Genomic DNA, 19,804 nt, shown 5'->3' on the forward strand with positions numbered 1-19,804 from the left:
GTCTGATAAATCCAGAATTAGATGTAAGAAATCTGAATGTGATTTACCACCACATTATCCTGCTATCTGTCTACATCATGTGCTGAGCAGGTAGGACAGCTGACTCGATAGGGCCAGTAAGAAGATCGGTGGGGACAGTGCATATATATAACATATAACTCCCATCGCACAAAATAAAACATAATAGCTGATGGGACCATAACGAAGTCTAAAAGAGTGTACGATGGACGTTGTTCCACAGTTCCTGGACTCCATCGAGGAGACAGACTGGGATATATGTGTAAGCAAGGGAATGAAACTAGATCCAAGAACAGCGCTAGAGGAATACAACACTACCGTTGTTACTACATTCATTTCTTCATGGACAATGTTACTACCATTCATTTGATTCAGAAATTTCCTAGAAATCCATGGCAGGGGAGGCAGCTACATATATATGCCAAATCCAGGTCAGCTCTAAAGAATAATAGCATCAAATAAATAAATAAATAAATAAATAAATAAATAAATAAATAAATAAATAAATAAATAAATGAATGAATGAATGAATGAATGAATGAATGAATGAATGAATAAATAAATAAATGAGTAAGTAAGTAAGTAAGTAAGTAAGTAAGTAAGTAAGTAAGTAAATAAATAAATAAATAAATAGGACAATCCTAAATTCTTGTCTTCTTCTCTCATTACTAAAATGTTTAATTTTTATGCCATATGGCATATGCACTTATCCAGAACAAATTACATTTATCTTATTTATACAGCTGAGCAGTTGGTGGTAAAAGGCCTCCCTCAAGAGCAATTTTCCTATTGTTCTCTGATCCTGTTTTGATTCTTACTCTGTTCACATTTTTTATCTTGTTTGCTCTCTGACATACTGTTTGTGTCTATGTATGTTGTTGTTTATTATTCATTTTATTGTTAAATGGACATGACAGTACTCTCGACATCACAACATCTCGACAAAAAAAACAACGCTAAATGACAGATATATAGGACAAACAATCACAGAATCATAGGCAACAGATGGGAAACAGAACAATAGCTCAGGTGGGACAAGGAACATGTGGAAAACTAAAACAAGAACAAAAGCAAAACTTCAAACAAACAATGACAGAAACAGTCCTGCCTGCTCACACTCTGGTGCTCAGACGAGGAAATGCTGTTGGACTCTAATAAGTAAATTGATTAATAAAAAAACAAAGCAAGATTATAACATTACTGACATTTTTAATGAGAATCTTAAACACACCTAGTCTTATTGTTTATAATTACTAATTAGCTTAATAATTTACATTTCAAGTTTTCTTTTTTTAACACCACAAAATGTCATATTAACAGTAAAATTTATGCACAGCTCTCTTAAGGTCTTGCATCTCACTGGGACTCAGCTCTGGACTTTGGACATTGCCGTCCCAACACCTTGATTTTCTTTTTTCTTTAGCCATTCAGATGTCAATATGCTAGTGTTCGTGGGATTAAAATTTTGTTGCATGATCCAGTTTCAGGCCAGCTTAAGCTGCTGAACAGATGGCCTCACATTTATCTCAAGAATATTCCTGTATAAAGTAAAGCCAGTGCACATAAAACATGCGACTTTTTACAAATGTAATGCTAATGAGGCAACAAGCAATAAACATCTATTTCATATCAGTTTTTAGGTTTTTTTTAAATATCAGCTAATAACCAATATATGCTGGACACAATATACGCACATGAATTACAGTGTGACATGACACTGTCCCAAACAGTAGTTCATGAGGATCAAATAATGTGACATGTCCATGGCATCATCTGCTGGTAAAGTTATTGACTTGTTTCCTGCATTTTAAGTCAAGAAAGATGAATAACTTGCAACTAAACTCGTACTCAAATGTTAGTCTAAAAGGTTAATATTAGCAACAACAAACAATGTATGTTATTTAATGAGAACCATTCCGTAAATCTTTTTCATACTAATACCACTGAACAGTTTAGTTAAATTTTTTGCATTGCATCCAAATGAAAATTTTTTAAAGACTTTTTTATCATTTAAATAAAATGCACATTAACCCATTCATTCAGTCTGACTTAATATGCAGTCTCACCTTGTTTTACAAAAAGAATCAAAATCACACATCATCCAGCAGGTGATATCTGTAGGTGCTTATGTCATAAAGAATATGTTCAGAGTTTAAAATGTCCATGAACTTTAAGTACAGTATACATTCTTGAGGATCTCAAAGATAAGAACATGTTTGAGAAGAATGTTTGAAAGTCTGTATAACACCATTTTAGCTGTGTATGATGAAGTGTGTAATGCAGGTATTCAGTTTTTAACAGCTGGGCCATGCTAAGTACAACACAAAACTGTGTGTTGATTTTGGTTAATTAAAATGTATTGACTAAGACAAATGCATTTGAGGTTTTGTATATATACTACCTGTAGTAGATTACCAAGTTTTACATTGTTCACACACTTTATGGTCTGTATGCATGATGGCTTTACCCCAACCATCCTTCCCAGATCTTTTCCCTGGATGTACAGGAAAAAAAAATTACTTCAGAGAGTATAGTCTAAGGCAGCTGCCAATCTAATAAATAAAATATTTTAAAATAGCACAGAATTAGGATACAGATTTTATCTTTTAAGTAGTGGGACACTGAACTACATTACATATTTGTACAGAAGTAAGTAAAGAATATTATTAAATGGCGAATGTCAGGTGGTCACACAGAGAGAAACACCATGCTGATAGGTCATCTGATGTAGAAAAACAACTCTCTATAATTTAATAATGAATAGGTACCTTGCTTACATAATGAGAACAGCTGGTGTATGACAAACTCACATGGATTTGGATGAGGGTCTCTTCATTGGCCGCTTATGATGATAACTCGACCTATATCATGCAGAACAAACACATACCCATGCAGGCAAGTATCCATACATTGATAACACCACTTGTACAAAGCAATTATAGCTTGCATAATATATAGTCAAGAATTCTGGATGAAAACATACCTGTAATTAATAATGAAGTTTCGTTCTTTGGCCCCTATGGAATTTAAATATTTAGGATATGGAAAAAAATATGTTATATGATTGTGTGCAAGACTTGTGTAGGATGCTAGCATCTGTGATATCTAACCTCTCTCAGGATTGCACTCCTTTTGACCTTTGCAGCTATGCAGTTTCATGAGTTGTAGGCGCATATGGTTGAGAGAACCATGATCCAGTGTACTAACTGAATTAATCAGCTATACAGATAGGACAAACACAGAAGGAGAAATCATGTTCTTTGACTGTAATTATTATATAGTTTAAATTCTGATAATCATATTGTGTTTACCTGATAAGGATCCGTATTGAGGTCAAAATATTCAAGGAATCCTGTAGCAAACTCACAAAACAGAAAATTGTGAGTCTCATTGATGGTCCTCAGACACCAGTATGTGTTATTGTTGGCACTGGTACAGGCACAGAATGGTCCCACTAGGAACAAACAAACAAACAAACAAACAAAAACTTACTTTAGTTTTTAAGATTTAACAAACTTAAATCAAGTATTTTATTTGTGTACTAAAGATGGTTCTGTTCATAAAGGCTAATCTGCCTGACCTGCTTATCAGGTGCATTAATTAGAGTTGTGGTTTGGAAGTGTGAGGGGTAGAAGTGTGAGGGGTAGAAGTGTGACACAGGACTCCCTACAGTGTGAGCTAGAAGACCAGCGCTAAGTGAGACTGAGCAACTAGGCTTAATTAGGTATAGAAAATGTACACATGCTAAACAGACAAAGAGGCTGCCAGTTATCAGGTAAGCCGCAAGATACATTTAAAAACCACACAAAAACACATGAAATAAAAAGAAATACCTTTGACAAACCTGTATAGAAATTATAACAGAATATCACATTTGTTTAAACCAGGGGTTGTAACAGAGAGTGCATATAGGTAATATAGGAGCATTGCTTCAGCCAGGGGTGAAACCACATGCTCGGGCAGAACATAGTCAGTCCTTCTTGAGGTTCAGAGACACTGACCAGACAGCTGCATCCACCATCCCAAAATTTCCACCATCCTATAAAGCTGTGGGTTCTGCCTTTAAATCTGTAGCCCATTAAGGATTCTTACACTTCACAGAATACCTGAGCTGCATCTTCATATCATGTTTGTAAAAGGTGTGTACATGAAGAAATTCCCATGCTGATGGAACACCCCTGAGTGAAATTTACCTCTGGACTTCATTAGATATCCTGCATATAAAAGGCAAATGGTTCATTGCCCAGTTTTGGATACACATAAATTGTTTATTAGGGTTTATTAGGGGGTCTGCAAATTAAATGAATTAATACATAAATTAATTCAACACTGGCTTTTATTTTTTTCTCAGTGGAAAATAATTGCAGTTTATTGTTTCTTTAAAATAGTGACATTGAGTCACAGAGCAAAAATAACATTTATTACGTTTTCTCCCCATATTTAGTCAGACATATGCATGTCTGTGAATGAGTGTGATCCTGTAGTCTGCTTAAAGGGAATAGTACCTTGATAGCTATTGCCACTATGTCTGTCTGTCTGTCTGTCTGTCTGTCTGTCTGTCTGTCTGTCTGTCTGTCTGTCTGTCTAGATAGATAGATAGATAGATAGATAGATAGATAGATAGATAGATAGATAGATAGATAGATAGATAGATAGATAGATAGATAGATAGATACTTCATTGTTCCCACAGCTAATTCAAGTGTCATAAAAATGATGTTACCCAGAGATACTAATCCCATGATGATAGTACTTAACATTCATGTTAGAGTGTCTTACTTGTCCAGAAGGGGGCAGTCTGCCAGTGCTGGTTAGTGTGGGTGAAACAGGTAAGCCCGGATATATTACAAATGCTATTGGTATGAAGGTTCTTCCTCTTCTTCTGTTCCTTCAGCAGCCCCTGCTTTTTACCCTTAGATGTTGGCCTAAGGCAAAAAAAAAAAAAAAGACAGGTCAATAGGAGTGGAGACAGTCTGTAATTGGGCAACTGTTAATAATGCTCAATCATTTCTTTCATTAAATGTCAGCTGCCACTTAAGCTTACTTGTGAATTTGACTCACCTTAGACAGTGCGTTGGACCTGATCTGAGTCTGAAGAGTGCATTGCCCTACTTCGGCTATTATCTTCCAAAACTGAGAACGTTACAAAGTTGGTGATTCCAACTCCTGCATCGTATCGTGAAACTCGTGATATTTATATTACATTTCCTAAGGTTCCTGTGTTATTAATGTAGATAATGTTTAAAAAAGGGGCAGCTCAAAAGTCTTTTGTTTAATTTTTTTCTTAAAGATTAAAAGCACTTTTATTTTATTCAAAAGATTCTGAATGTTTTACATTACTTGAAATATAGGCCCTAAGCTCAGGTTGCTCAAAGCTGTGTTTGCACTTTTTATTTATTTTATTCAGAAGAAATTCAGTGTCTGTTGTCTGTTACTTGACATGTAGTAAAGACTACAGTATTGTTTGCCATACGAGTTCAGACTTTGAAAATTTGAAATTTAACAATAAATTATATGGAAATGTGTGCGTTATTGAATTTATTAACATGAGGGTACACTATTTTAAGTGACAATATAAGATTCGGACCTTTGCTGGGAGGAAATTTTAGTAACTGGACCTCTTTGAATTTTAATTGAATACCCCTGGTCTAAATCGTAAAAAAAAAGAGTGTTATCGGAATCTGGGCACCCATGGCCTCATAGATAATTTATTTTCTCACTTCAAGGAGTAAAAAATATTACATAAAGTGATGCTTACTATGTACACCAAAACTTAAGGAATCATGTAGTGTCACGATGATGCCTATTTTGGGGTAATTTTCCAATATGGACACTTGGATCTTACTGTAATAAAAAAAATCTTACACACTGACTTCCTTTTCTTATATTTAAAAATATGTTTTATGTAATCAATTACTCAAATTTTTTTATTGTATATGCCATCATGCCAGATATATGACATATATGTGTTTACAGATCTCAATGTAGTCTGAGATTCAGGATTTTGCCTTCATTCGAATCAGATCCAAAGTAACAGGCAACTCACTACTTTCTCATTCAATACTTTATTACTCTTCCTCAAGCAACTTTGAACTTTGAACATTATTACTTTTACTAATACTTAAGTAAATAGTTTTATAAGTAGTTTTACTTGTACTAGAGTAAAATTTTGGTTACCCTCCTCTGATTCCCCTTAAACAAAATGTTATACTCACATAATGTGGTGGCATTCACACTCTTTTGGACGAGCATTTTTCAGATGTCTTTTGACCTCTTTAAGGCTCTTTATTTTGGAGTGTAATGTCTCAATCTATTGATAAATGAAAAAAATATATAATGTGCACATGACTATATTTTCTTTGTGAGAATTTAAAAAAAGATGACTTCATTAATAATGTACAATCCAACCTCATGTTCAATGTGTAGTTTGTGGTCTTTCCATGCCTGGAGTGATTTGTACATTCTGCCATCACACATCACTGTGTCATTTATCAGTATTGAACACCTAAAACAAGGACTGTACTGAGATTTTAAGAACACTTAAACTCTAAAATGCTAAGCGTCACAAAAAATTATATTCACCTTTATATACAGTGAGCATACACAACAATGAGTATACATTTATTTACATCTAATATTCAAAATGCTGTCTAACCTGTAAGTGACTTTCAGTGCTGTGTGAGGTGTAAAGTTGTTGGTTATAGGCTCCATTCCACTGAGCTCTTCAAAACCTCCATAATCTGCCTTTTCTAAGCCCAGTCTGGGACTGATGTTTTTTGGTACAACTGGTCGATAACCCTCCACCAGATCCAAAGTGTACATAGTACTGCCCAGGTGAGATGGGAGCGAACGGGTCCAACGATTTTGAGACAAAGTCTTTTTTGCCTTTATCTCTGGAGTTATTGAATAATTTAATAAAAAAATTATTATTATATAAGTATATAAAATGTCTCATGTTTTAAGAAAGCCCACTACTATTTTCTATTTCAAATTTGCATTTACTTTCTACTATTTCAAAAAACATACACATGATTGCAACCATAGATATAAATACCTAGATGCCACATTTGCTTTTAATTAAATATTCACATAACTGACATACTTTTCTTAATCAGCATCTTTTTCCTCTTGAATGGCACGTCAGGCTCACAGTTACAATTCTGTGGTGAGTCTTTAGTCATTTTGTCCTGATTATATGGGACATAGCGATCTGCTCTTCTCTTACACTTATGAAGTCTTAGAATACCCAAGGAGTCCACAACACACTGCCATTTCTGCAGATGGAAGGAAAGAGAAACTGTGAGGGATTGTGTGTGTGTGTGTGTGTGTGTGTGTGTGTGTGTGTGTGTGTGTGTGTGTGTGTGTGTGTGTGTGTGTGTGTGCGTGCGTGTGTGTGTTTTACTTTACACACCTGTCCATATTGCTCACAAGGGGTCTGATATTCCGATTTCTTGCAGAGCTCCCTAACAAGCTGATACTTAGGCAGTGAATTCTCCCAGTTGTCTCCTCTTCCATTATTCAACTTTTGCAAAGGCTTCCTGCATATTTAGTTAGAGGGAGAGTACTCAAATCTACAGTTATTGTTATTTATATTCGTAAATTTGATTAGTACTTTATTGATTAATTCATCTACATTTTATCTGGTATCACTTCATATAAGATTTATCATCCATGTTGGTTGTATGTACTTCAATAGACAGGTATGTCCCCCTTTACCTATAAAAAAAACTTACCCTCTCTCTACCAGAAAAGAGTCTCTCCACACTTTCCCCTTTTTATTCATCTGAAACCTAAAAATGGACAAAAATATGTAAACTACAATAGAAAAAATTGACATATGTTAAGTTTGTGGAAGCTGTACCTGTTGATTGGTTTGTCAGACTGTAGCAGCTTGAGGATTGATTTTCCATCTATGTCCATAGGAATGTCAACTCCAGCCATATCAAGAAGAGTGGGTGCTAAATCAATATTGAGAACTATGTGGGAGTTACTGAAAAAGACACGAGAACATTGGCCAAGAGTAAAACAACTATAATCTTTAATTCATTTTACTAATGTCAATCCATTCATTGAATCATGGACATGAAATTAACACAAATGGAGGTCCTGTTTAACCACTCGTAACCACCAGAGTTGGCATATATAGCTTGGTCATGTGTGCATATATGAAGCGATTGTCCAACAAATATATTTTGCGATATAAACATCCAAATTTGGAGGTGTTAGGCAAATGTGTGAACAACTAAGCCATTATGCACCCTCCTTCAATGAACATTGTACTTTGTCTGCTTTGAAAGTAATATTCCGTGGGTAGCTAATAAGATGCTTCATGAGTAGAGAAGACTTTTACTTAATTTGACATATACAACTATAAAAAGCTGTTTGAAAATCATATTCAAATTCTTTACAGCTCAAATAGTGCTTACAAACTCTGTATTAAATGAGTTTTATATAAACACTGTTACACACACAACAAAAAAAATTTGTTTCATTTGCAACTCACATCGAGCCTGCCTTCACATTTGGACCTCGTATATAAAAAGGAACACGAATATCAAACTCATAGGGCATTGACTTGCCCTTAATGAGGCCAAACTGGCCAATGTGGTAGCCATGGTCAGACATGTAGATAATATAAGTGTTATCCAGTTCCTTCATCTCCACCAGCATATTGTACACCTTTTAAAGAAAAGAAATAGACAATCATATTTTTGCATGTTCTCAAGGTCCAAAATCATTGGATGTTTTGTCCTCAATATAGAACAGGGTACAAAGGGTGGGAACATTCACATTCATTAAATAGTTTGGTGAAGTGAATGAGATTTTACACCTTTTCTACACTGTCATCTACAGAGAGCAGTGTCTGTAGTCGTCTTCTCTGCAGTATGTTGGTGAACTGCATGTGAACAGGTTTCATAGGACCCGTGTATTGCAATATCCAGTGCTTGTCTGGATTAGGGGCATAATTGTAGCTCGGAGTGCTGAGGAGAAAATTACAAGCAGAAGGTTTTTACAAATATGTTTTCTGAAAAAGCTAATAACATTTTCAGTTGCTTTAAATGCAAAACTTCCTTCAGGTCTGCAGATATTTTGTCTGTTTTATATGACTAGAGCAGCTTGGCATAGAACACAATCCTTTTATTACATATATTTATAGTATTTGACAGTTATTTGGCCTCTGTACAATATCACAATGGAATTTAAAATGATTTAAGTGTAGACTTTTAAATTCATTTCAATGGGCTTAACAAAAATTTTGCATTAACTGATGTAGCTACTCCATGCTGAGTTGTGCTGAACACAGACACACAGGAGGCACAAATTTGCTTTTTTTTTTTTTTTAGAAAAAATATGGGGAAGAGGATGGTGAGGGAGTGAGGTGTGGAGTCGGCTGTCATCATGTTCATCCTGAAGTGAGGGGCATTGAGTGGGGATGAACAACATTGAGGAGATTTCCATGTTATGCTGTGCATATATGTCTTTGCTGCTGTTTTTGACTTCCGAGAAACAGAAGGAAAAAACAGTCACCACAGCTTTGCCAGGAAAACTTGCTGACCTGTTTGCATATACTGTGCATATACCACCAGTTCCTGGCAATTTTCAATATTTGGACCAAAGACGTGTCGATGTAAGTGAAAGAATTCATCATCGTAATAGAAAAGAATCCATTTTTAAAAAAGATTAGAGAGATAGCAGAAACATTAGAAATGACTAAGTAATTTGGTATATTCATAAAAAGAAATACTACACTGACAAGCTCAGCAACACCCAAAGTCCTGGAAGTATATGCAAGGCAGCTAAGCACAATTCTTTCCTTAGTGAAGAAAAAAACCTTCACAACAACAGCCAGGTCAAAAGCAGTTTGAGGAGGTCAACATCTACAATCAAGAAATGCCATCCTGAACATAAATACAGAGATTTAACCTTCAAGATGCAAACCACTCATAGAACTCGAGAACAGAATGGCCAGATAAGACTTTGCTAGACATCTGAAAAAATCCTGCACAGTTTGGAACAAGATTGTTTGGACAGATGAAACCAAAAAGAAGGGAAGTGTACTGGGAAGGAGTGTTATGGCATGGGCATAAATGGTTATTTTAACTGAGTCACTGGTATAGATTGATGTAGCTTCCAATATAAGCAGCAGCTATTTATCATCAACACATATTCAGTCAAATGCTGCAAGCCCGATAGAAGTGCTTCACTTTACAGATGGATAATGAACCAAAATAAAGCACAAAGAAAGACAAAGAAACGGAATCTTTCCAAAAGGCAGACTGAGTCACCCGACCTTAACCCAACAGAACATTATTTTTCCTTACTGAAGACAAAATAGAAGGTGAAAGAAATTACATACAAACAAGCTGCAAATGCAGTAGGGTGAAGTAAAGGCATCGCAAAACATCTCAAGGGATGAAACTGAACATGATGTGTTCCTGACTTCAGGAAGTCGTTGACAAAGGATTTTTGTCCAATATTAAAAATAATCTTAATATTTATAATTATATTATATTTGGTTCTAATAAGTTTTGAGCCTGTGAAAATAGTGAGACTGTAAAAAATGGCTACAATTTCTTAACATTTACAGCATTTATCAGACTTATCCAATTATACCATTTATACAACTGAACAATTATTCAAGGTCTCAGCAGTGGCAGCTTCGTGGTCCAAGGATTCAAACTCACAACCTTTCAACCAGTACTCCACCAGGTTAGCTGCTTAGCTACCATTTCCTTTAAGTCCTAAATGGTTAATGCAAATTTTTGTTAAAACTGATGGTCAACACTTGGTCCTGATTGTTTCTTTATTGCTTCATTTCAGTCCATTTTGGTGGCGTACAAAGGCAAAATTACAAAAAGTGTGTCATTTTCCAAATGTAGACCCAGCAATAGATAGATACATATTGCACACTGTTCAGATGTATGGATGCATTTACTTAGTAATTAGCTATATCTTTCAAGGATTTTCCACAATACTGGAACCACTGATTGTAGATTGTATGCTTACATGTGTTGAGAGGCATTCACAAAGGCTGTACTGTACTGAGGTGCTGCATCCTCCGGGCTGTGAGGAGCAATATGGCTCAGCACCATCATCACAGGCCGGTTGGGGTACAGTCTCTTAGACAATCGGAAGAAGCTGATGCTATCGTTTGTAATAAGGTCAGTGATATAGTCCTAAAATGATAAGAAATTTGTCATTTATTCATGTCTTTTAACATCAAAGGGTTTATAACTACACATTTCACTGAAGCTATGTAAACATTTTTTGGTAAATGCTCAGTAATATCATTAAAAAAGTCATAAAGTTATATATTACAGATACCATAAACATGAAATAATGTACTTGGTTTCATCCATGAATAGGTATTGTATAGTAAAAGAAACAAAAGCGTTGGACAGAACCATGTGATAATCCATGTTATGCTTCTCCAAGGCCCCATTTCTACACAATGTGTAGTTATAAAAGCGAGCGTTTTTCACTAGGGCAACCCACTCCTTCCATCCAGGTGGCACATAGGAGCCATTGTACTCATTCAAATACTTCCCAAAGAAAGCTGTAAGAGATATTTATTTAACAGTAAACATAGTAGTTTTAGGAAGGAACTTTGTTTTAAAATACAATTTCATGATACTTTTACAGTCTTGTGGGGAAAAAAGGACATTTTCCTTCAGTTGTGTGTTTTTCTCTATTAGGATTTAATTAACAAATGTTTGAACCTCAGTATCTTCTATAAACTCAACTTCAAGTAACAACAAAGATTTGAATATCTAGTCATTTTTCCCACCTCTAGAAAAAGGATGGGGAACAATATGTACAACGTACAATTCAGTAACATGTAGAACCACATTTAGCAAGAATAACTTGAAGTAAACAGTTTCTGTAGAAGTTTAGTATATACTTTGGATGCTTTTTTTTATTCTGTAGATTCAACTTTAGAATGATAACTTTCAAATTGTTAGGAATTTGCCTTTATATCGTTTCTGAGCACCAGTTGCTTCTTTGAGGTCATGGCTGATGTACGTACACTGGAATATCAATGGTTCTGCTTTCAGTCACATCTTTGGATAATTTCATTTACATTTCATTATTAACCCATAGCTGATACTTTTTCTCTTAATGATTGTGGGTTAGAAGAAGTACTTATTCTTCCCACCTGAATACTAAATGTTTGTTTATTTTTGGGAAAAAATGACAACATATTCAAATCTGTTTTAGTTGTTCTTGTTATCTATCACCTGAGGTTAACACATAGAATTGAAAGAGGATAGAACTGAAGGATGGTGTACTTTTTGTTTCCCATGATTGATATGATATTTTCAATTCAAATTACTAAGCACTAACCAGTCCTATAGCCTGAACTGTTAAGGTAAACAGCAAAGGTACGAGTTTCATGGTAGGCTTGCCATGAAGGTGATGAACAGTTCTCTGTGTTGGTGTAGGTGTGGTGGTTGTGCACATATTTGCCAGTCAGAATAGAGGACCGAGATGGGCAACACATGGGTGTGGTAGAAAATGCATTTGAGAAATGGGTGCCTCCCTGCATCATTATATGCTGTGTTTTGTTCATAGCCACCATGGACCCTAACAGAATGAAAGAGAGATAGAATAGCATAATATAAGCATATACTAAAGACATACTTTCTACAGTGTAAATTCCTTTTTGCAGTCTAAGGTATTCTCCTTAATATAACTTTCTTAGACATAGCTCACCAAGCTCTATGTCTTGGTCATCAGTGAGGATAAGGATAATATTTGGCCGAATGTGGTGTCGCTCCTTGTGCAAACGAGACCTTAGGTGCTGACCAGATAGGTGCATAAAGGCATCAGTGAGGAAGAAGTACCCCAGAAGGAAGAAAATAAACGTGGCTGATTTCCACACTGCCATAGTCCTGTACAGCTGGTTCAACATTATTCAGTGCTGTAAAGTGTTCCAACTCTCAGTGTGTCTGTCAAGAACACATACAATATTAACATTACAAATTTAAGCAAACCTATTTCAAACACTGCACAAAGGAAAATAATCATGTTTTAAGATCTAATATTTACAGTATACATTTTACAAAGTGCAAATGCCACAACTTACTGCTGCTGTCATGCAGTTGTTTCACTATGCCTCATCAGCATCTACTGTATACTCTCGCTAAGTATCTCTCACTCTCTTCTCAGCTCATATAACACTTTTCCTGTGGACTGAAAATGAAAAACATGTTGGAATGACTAATGACTTTGATGCAACCCATGGGGGGCTGGGGGAAGTGTTTTACCAGGATGGTGGGAATGGAAAACGTTAACCTACTGGTTCATTTGGGCAAATGAAAGAATTATGAACAGATATAATGTGATAAAACTAGAATTTCTAAATTTCTAAATTTCAAAATTCTTGTGGCATAGTCGCAAAGCCAAAGTTTCTGGATGTCCAAGTGGTGCTCCTAACACAATGTGAGCTTCATACATGAATGGAGCATTTTCAACAGCATTTAGGACTGGAGGTTGTCCATCCCACTTTGGAAGGTGCTGATCTCATTACAATACTCATTCCCACACTCTCAGACCATTGTCTTGTTTTGTTTAAATTGTGACTTGGACTCACTCACTCACTCATTTTCTACCGCTTATCCGAACTACCTCGGGTCATGGGGAGCCTGTGCCTATCCCAGGCATCATCGGGCATCAAGGCAGGATACACCCTGGATGGAGTGCCAACCCATTGCAGAGCGCACACACACACGCACACACACACACACACACTCTCATTCACTCACGCAATCACACACTACGGACAATTTTCCAGAGATGCCAATAAACCTACCATGCATGTCTTTGGACTGGGGGAGGAAACCGGAGTACCCAGAGGAAACCCCCGAGGCACGGGGAGAACATGCAATCTCCGCACACACAAGGCGGAGGTGGGAATCGAACCCCGGAGGTGTGAGGACATGCTACCCCGTGGACACAACACTGTATATGCAATTTGCCATGTCACCGAGTTAGTGCTCGGGTCTTCATCAGTGAACATTTGAAGACTTTGGTGAACCAGGTGAACATTAGATTTACAGCATTTTCCACCAGGTGAACACCAAGGAATTTGGTGCTCTTGATTATCTCTATTCGGGATCCTTCAGTATTCAGCAAGGTAAGGTCACTGTGTTCTTGTGAAGTCAACAACCATCTCTTAAGTTTTGTCATCATTGACAGATTGTTGGCTTTACACCAGGCTGTTAGCTGTAGCACCTCATTGTTATTGCTCATTGTTATTGCTAATGAGACCCACCACATCCCTGTTTGCCAAAAACATGAAGATAAAAGTGTCCTTTCTGTCCAGTTGTGTAAGGGCCAGGTGGAGGGTGGTGGCAATAGGATCATGTATCGAGTAGTTCGAACAATACACAAAATGCAAGGCATACAGGGACGTTGGCAGCAGGGTTCTTTTTAGACTTCCTTCCCTGAATTCAGTCCAGAGGTTTTGGAAAATCTGGCTTGTCCATGATAAACAGGTGGAGGTAAAAATTTGCTAATTTGTGTAGGTGTTAGAATAAGTATAATATATAATATATTATATTGGGTCAGAGTAAGAGAAGATGGAACATGGGCAAAAAATTTTCCACCTGACAAAATTTTACAATTTTTTAGAGAGTATATCTCTTTGGATTCTTGCAGTGAAAGCCTAAAAACTCAAGAAATCTATTGTATAACATTGCACCATTAACTGTTTCAAGCTTTATTCATCTACAGAGTATCAGAGATGATTTTGAAGAGGAATGTTTAGGCAGATTCTCCAGTGTGCCATGTTGGTGCATTTGGCACATGTGCCATCTGAGGTTTCTCAGATACCAAACTATAAAACTAAATTCATTCGATTCTATGTGAGACTATTTGTGTAGCTAACAATTTTGGTAAGCTTTGGATTGCACATGGCTTTAAGGCTGCTAGAGCACATGTTCAGGGTAAAACTGCCAAACACATTGTTTACATTTAATGTAAAATTACATATAATGTTTTGTCCCATGAAGCCCTCATGTCTGTCACCTTCAGGCTCTCCATTTTAGTTATGCTGTCATAGCTAGCCTTGTCAGAGTCCCTGCATGCACCTTGCAGGTAATGTGCATGGTCTTTAACCTTTACATGATCACAAGCATACCATATATCCCTGGTCTCTCTGTTAAGTTAAACCTGATACTTCAGAGCTCCCAGTGTTCCAATGTTCTGAGTTCCCAAGGTGACTGCCTCTTCTCTCCGGCCCTGCCTGATCCTCATCCTGATACCCTACTTCTGGTTGGAGTCTTGCCTCTTGATGAGATTATGGTGACTTACTGTACAGTATAACTGCTATGCTGGTGGTTGGTTTTGCTAGTCTTTATCATAGAACATTTGAATGTTTTGGCAGGAAGGAATTAGTGTCTACTTGATTATATTAAGCTGTAAATAGGGCATTATTTCTAATCTCACTATCTGGTGTCACCCAAATGAGGATGAGTTCCCTTTTGAGTTTGGTTTTTCCTCAAGGTTTCTTCCTCATATTCTCTCAGGGAGTTTTTCCTTGCCACTGTTCTTCAGGCTTGCTCATTGGTAATAAATATACAATTTTAAGTTTGTAATTTTTATTTTGTATTTCTGTAAAGTGGCTTTAAAATTAAAAAATGCACTACACAAATAAAAAGATCATAAAATATACATTTTGTGATGGTAATGTATCAAAAGTACATTCATATCTGCTACTGCATTATTATCTATGAATTGACCACTGTCTGACCCCACATTTTGCTACACTCTAGATAAGGTAACTGTTAAAAATAAATAGGGAGAATATAAACTAGCACCTTGATACTGTACAATCACAATCACAACAATCACACATGCATTTATACCAATAGTAATTTAAAATTGTCAGCATATCTCTTCATCCTAAATAAAAATAACAAATAATCCAAGATTTTTATTCAATACTGTATCGAAATTAACTATGAATAAATCCACTGTAGAAAAATGTCGATAAACAACAGCAATAACTCCATTAATCATTTCAGTTGACAATTTGATAGCTAACCGTTTAGATAACAATATTATAATATTAGATCAGCATTTAGAATATTTTACTCCCCTTTAAGAGATTTAATTTCACTAATTTTTTCTTCAAAATTCTGAAATACAAATTTCTTCAAACTGAAAATACCAATACAACCAAACCCCTTTAAAAAAAATAATCAATTCTTCCATTAGCAGTAGCTATGTACCTACATCTTTTAAACAAGCAAGTATTAAGAAACTAATTAAAAAACCTGACCTCAACCCCTGTTAGCTGTCCAGCTATAAGCCAATATCAACTCTACCATTTACTTCCAAGATTTTAGAACAAGTTGTAGCACAGCAGTTATGATATACCTGCATAGGAATCACACTCATGAAATGTACCTTTTTCCTCTGGTTCAAATCCAAACTGTTTTGCTGATGACACACAAATAAAGAATGCAGAATGTTAAAAAGACATTAGAAGACTGTTGTCCAATGATCACAGCAGAGAGATCCTGAGTGAAGAGGCCATTCTAACTGACATTTAGTCCCCACTTAAATGCATATCCATGTGCTGCAGCAAGGAATGGATCATGAATCAGGGTGTGACTCAGGCACTTTTAGTACCCCAGCCTGCACAGAGTTTTGTGGCTGCTTGGAATACCTGTTCCCAGAGCAGTAATAATGTTCCCGGGAAATAATCCATTACCCATCATTACCCATCCCCAAATGTATTCAGTCATTCTAGTGATCTTTTTAAGATTCTCAAAGGCATACTGTTTAATCCCTTTAATGACATATCAGGATGCCAAATGGTTTAAGGCACCAAACTCAAAATATTCTCTCTGAATTGAGGTGTGGGTTTGACCTTTTGCAAATTTCTGAACTGTGAAATGAATAAAGGATTGTCTTATTATTATCTTAACAAAACACCCCTCTGCTCAAGTCACTGCAGAACAAGTGTGTATGCCTGTGTTTTGAGTCTGTGTTCTGCCTCCCAGTTATGGCAGCCATTTTGTCAGCTCTCCTTTGTTTTTTTTTAATCCAATGGCCAGACATAGACTCTGAAGCAGCACCAGGCAACGACTCATTAGGACCTTCTCTATTGGACCATGAGTTCAACAGAGTACTTGTTGTTGCCTCTGGTTGGCATCCTTTCTTATTAAGTGTTGTTAAATTAGTATACTTTACTATACATTTACAACACTGTACAACAGTTTGAATGTAACAAAAATATCAAATTGGCTTAACGGTCTGTTTTTATGTGCATTAGTTATAAGCTCTCTTTATATAGTGAATGCATAAAGAAATAATTAAAGAAAAAATAAAAGAAAAAATTAATTCATATAATAGATACTAAATTATCTGTGAATTATTTCTGAGTTTGACATTTTTGTTCATTTGCTAACAGTAGGTTACATATCTACCTGTGGTTCTATCAAAACTGTAGCTGTAGCACCATCCTACAATAGTGACCTCAAGGATGACATTCTCCTTCACGCTTTGTCATGGGAATGCCTGGGCCTGTTAATATTCTATGATGTTGATCCCTCTTCCAGTGGCTCAAAACTCTGTTTATGTGGGGAAATACACATCGCTTTGAAGAACATTGAGTTTACCTAGCAACTTTTCAGGATTACTGCTTGTTTCAACATGGATATGGTAAAGCATCAGCTGTTGATATAGGAGGCAGGTCGAACCAGCAGATAATTTGTGTTTTTTCCCACCTGTTTCTTGATACTTCTAGTTTACTTATTTATTCTCTCAGTAATGAGAGAATGTTGCTGAGCAGGTGGATAATGCTGCATACACATAGACAGAGAGTGAATTTGTACCTGTCAGAGAAAATGCTAAGTAAATCTAATTTTCTGGAACTGCCTAAATTTGTTGAACTCCTGTTGGAGCTCAGGTAGCATTCTGCCTGTCTCCTGAGTCTTCCTCCTCAACCTCACATGTTATGGTTTTATTCTGCTACACACATGGACAAAATTGTTGATACCCTTCCTTTAATGAAAGAAAAACTTAAAATGGTCACTAAAATAAGTTATCATACTGGTGCATGCACATAAGTGGTGCATAAAGTGGATTCAGTCTGCGACATTCTCTGTACTTTCTTAATGATAACAGAAAGAACAAAAAACATTTAAATACAAATGATTTAACTATCCAAAAACAATTACAGGTATATATTAGAAGATAAACTATTCCATTGAAATCCATAAAACCTTTTTTTTAGGATAAAGCTAAATAATGAAGAACTATGACTATAGCAATAATGAAGCCATGCAGAAAGACAAATGTAGCTTAGAAAGGGTCATGAAACAAAGCAAACAGCTACTAATATGTTTGAATATTTATTTGTCCTATTGCTTGGCACGGTGCATCAAAAAAGCATTTATGAAGCCTGAAACAAGTTTTCCTGCAAATGATAATTGCAAACAACTATGTCTGTAGTTTTCATAAGATTTACAGAAAGGCTCTTCTAATCAACAATATTATGTTTACCAAAGCGAATTTACGTACCTCATATCAGTCATTTCCGGGAGCAAGACAGATGCCCTTGTGGAAGAAGAACAGAGCGTGAGCTCCTGGGTTGTCAATTATTTAGTTCAGTCTAATTCATCTTAATCTTTGCCTGTCTAACTCGATGAGTGTTGCTCTTATACAGCGCAGAGATATAAACACCCCAAGAAGCGAAACTTGGGAGTCATGGTTGAATAGCAGATAAATAGGAGGGGCAGAGAGGTATTAAGGGAGAAGTCCCTCAATGAACAGTTCAATTTATCCCATCACATTTCAGTTGTTTAGTAGTCTCTTGCCCAGACAGGTTTTCTTATACATATAAACATGACCATTAACATTTACTTACAGCCCATCTTTCTCTTCAACTTGCAAAAAGAATAGGACTGCATCACTTTCTCTCTCTCTTTTGCCTTCACTGTTTTTTACCCATTCGCTCTTCAATTTGACTCAAAGGCAGTGTGATTAAATCAGGCCAATCCTGACCATCTGTTGGAGCCCCTCTTATATTCCCTATTCAAGAGGCTTCTAAAGCCACTGGGTCAGGCAGAAGTAAGAGAAAGGAAGAGGCGTGGACAAGTGATCAATCTTCAATCAAAAAGGCAAGGAGAGCCCAAGAGCTTTGGCACAGAAGAGGTATTTGTGGGTCTGGCACAATACACACTGGGACCGCACAGGGCTATTAACAGGGATTGTGACAAACTACAAAGTCAAACCACACCAAAAAATAATTCACTTACTGGAAATGCCCAAAAAATGCACTCCTTCATACATGCATAGTCTACATACTCAAAAGCATATCGTGTTTTTTCCAAAGGAAATTTATCATTTTTTGTAACTACAAACAGAAGAAGATAACAACACTGCAGTTACTGCAATGCATCTTCATAATGCTGTCATAAATAGGTTCACATATTACATTAAAAGATTTTTTTTTATTGTAGCTATGCAGTTCCCAGCTGATCACTACAATTCATGCAAACTAACACATCCCACATATTCAATATTGAGGCATTTGTGAATCAGAGTGAATTACTTAATACTGTAATCTTTAAAGCAATATATACTAGTAAAAAAATCCTTTGTTATAACATAAAACTGAACACCAGTTATATAATTTAATATTTAAAAAACCCCCAAATAAACATATCTCACAAAATCTCAGTTTCCCGATACCCTATTTCAGCTGACAGGCTGTAACTAGTGGCTAGTACAGTAACTAATACTGTAACTAGTAGCTGTTATTGTAAATTTCT

At 36.1% G+C, this 19,804-nt stretch overlaps 1 protein-coding gene across 4 annotated transcripts; it reads right to left on the bottom strand.

Annotated features, from left to right (window-relative positions):
* Window positions 1-777: 777 nt before the first annotated feature.
* Window positions 778-18,999, bottom strand: LOC113655163 (extracellular sulfatase Sulf-2-like). Of its 4 annotated transcripts, XM_047804924.1 has the most exons (23): window positions 18,898-18,999; window positions 18,552-18,587; window positions 16,431-16,463; window positions 13,105-13,211; window positions 12,732-12,967; window positions 12,363-12,602; window positions 11,423-11,574; window positions 11,025-11,194; window positions 8,848-8,998; window positions 8,521-8,696; window positions 7,879-8,007; window positions 7,751-7,807; window positions 7,429-7,555; window positions 7,120-7,291; window positions 6,673-6,910; window positions 6,426-6,522; window positions 6,233-6,327; window positions 4,797-4,942; window positions 3,330-3,472; window positions 3,129-3,237; window positions 3,002-3,035; window positions 2,829-2,879; window positions 778-2,512 (listed from the first exon to the last, which is right to left on the bottom strand). In XM_047804924.1, the coding sequence occupies exons 5-23, from the start codon at window positions 12,928-12,930 to the stop codon at window positions 2,482-2,484; spliced, it is 2,517 nt and encodes an 838-aa protein (XP_047660880.1). In that variant the 5' UTR covers window positions 12,931-12,967; window positions 13,105-13,211; window positions 16,431-16,463; window positions 18,552-18,587; window positions 18,898-18,999; the 3' UTR covers window positions 778-2,481. The 4 variants fall into 4 exon arrangements, with proteins under 4 accessions (XP_047660880.1, XP_047660893.1, XP_027021319.2 ...); XM_047804937.1 differs by lacking the exon at window positions 16,431-16,463 and having other exon boundaries at window positions 18,898-18,996; XM_027165518.2 differs by lacking the exon at window positions 18,898-18,999 and having other exon boundaries at window positions 18,552-18,888.
* Window positions 19,000-19,804: the final 805 nt, after the last annotated feature.

This window comes from Tachysurus fulvidraco, chromosome 2 (genome assembly GCF_022655615.1).
Source record: "Tachysurus fulvidraco isolate hzauxx_2018 chromosome 2, HZAU_PFXX_2.0, whole genome shotgun sequence".
In the NCBI taxonomy this organism is placed as follows: Eukaryota; Metazoa; Chordata; class Actinopteri; order Siluriformes; family Bagridae; genus Tachysurus; species Tachysurus fulvidraco.

Coding starts and splice junctions, on each gene's coding strand:
- LOC113655163 (XM_047804924.1), bottom strand. CDS start 12,930: ATGTTGAACCAGCTGTACAGGACTATGGCAGTGTGGAAATCAGCCACG. Junction 11,575..12,362: donor CAGTTCAGGCTATAGGACTG/GTTAGTGCTTAG, acceptor TATCTCTTACAG/CTTTCTTTGGGAAGTATTTG. Junction 2,880..3,001: donor AACTTCATTATTAATTACAG/GTATGTTTTCAT, acceptor TGCATGATATAG/GTCGAGTTATCATCATAAGC.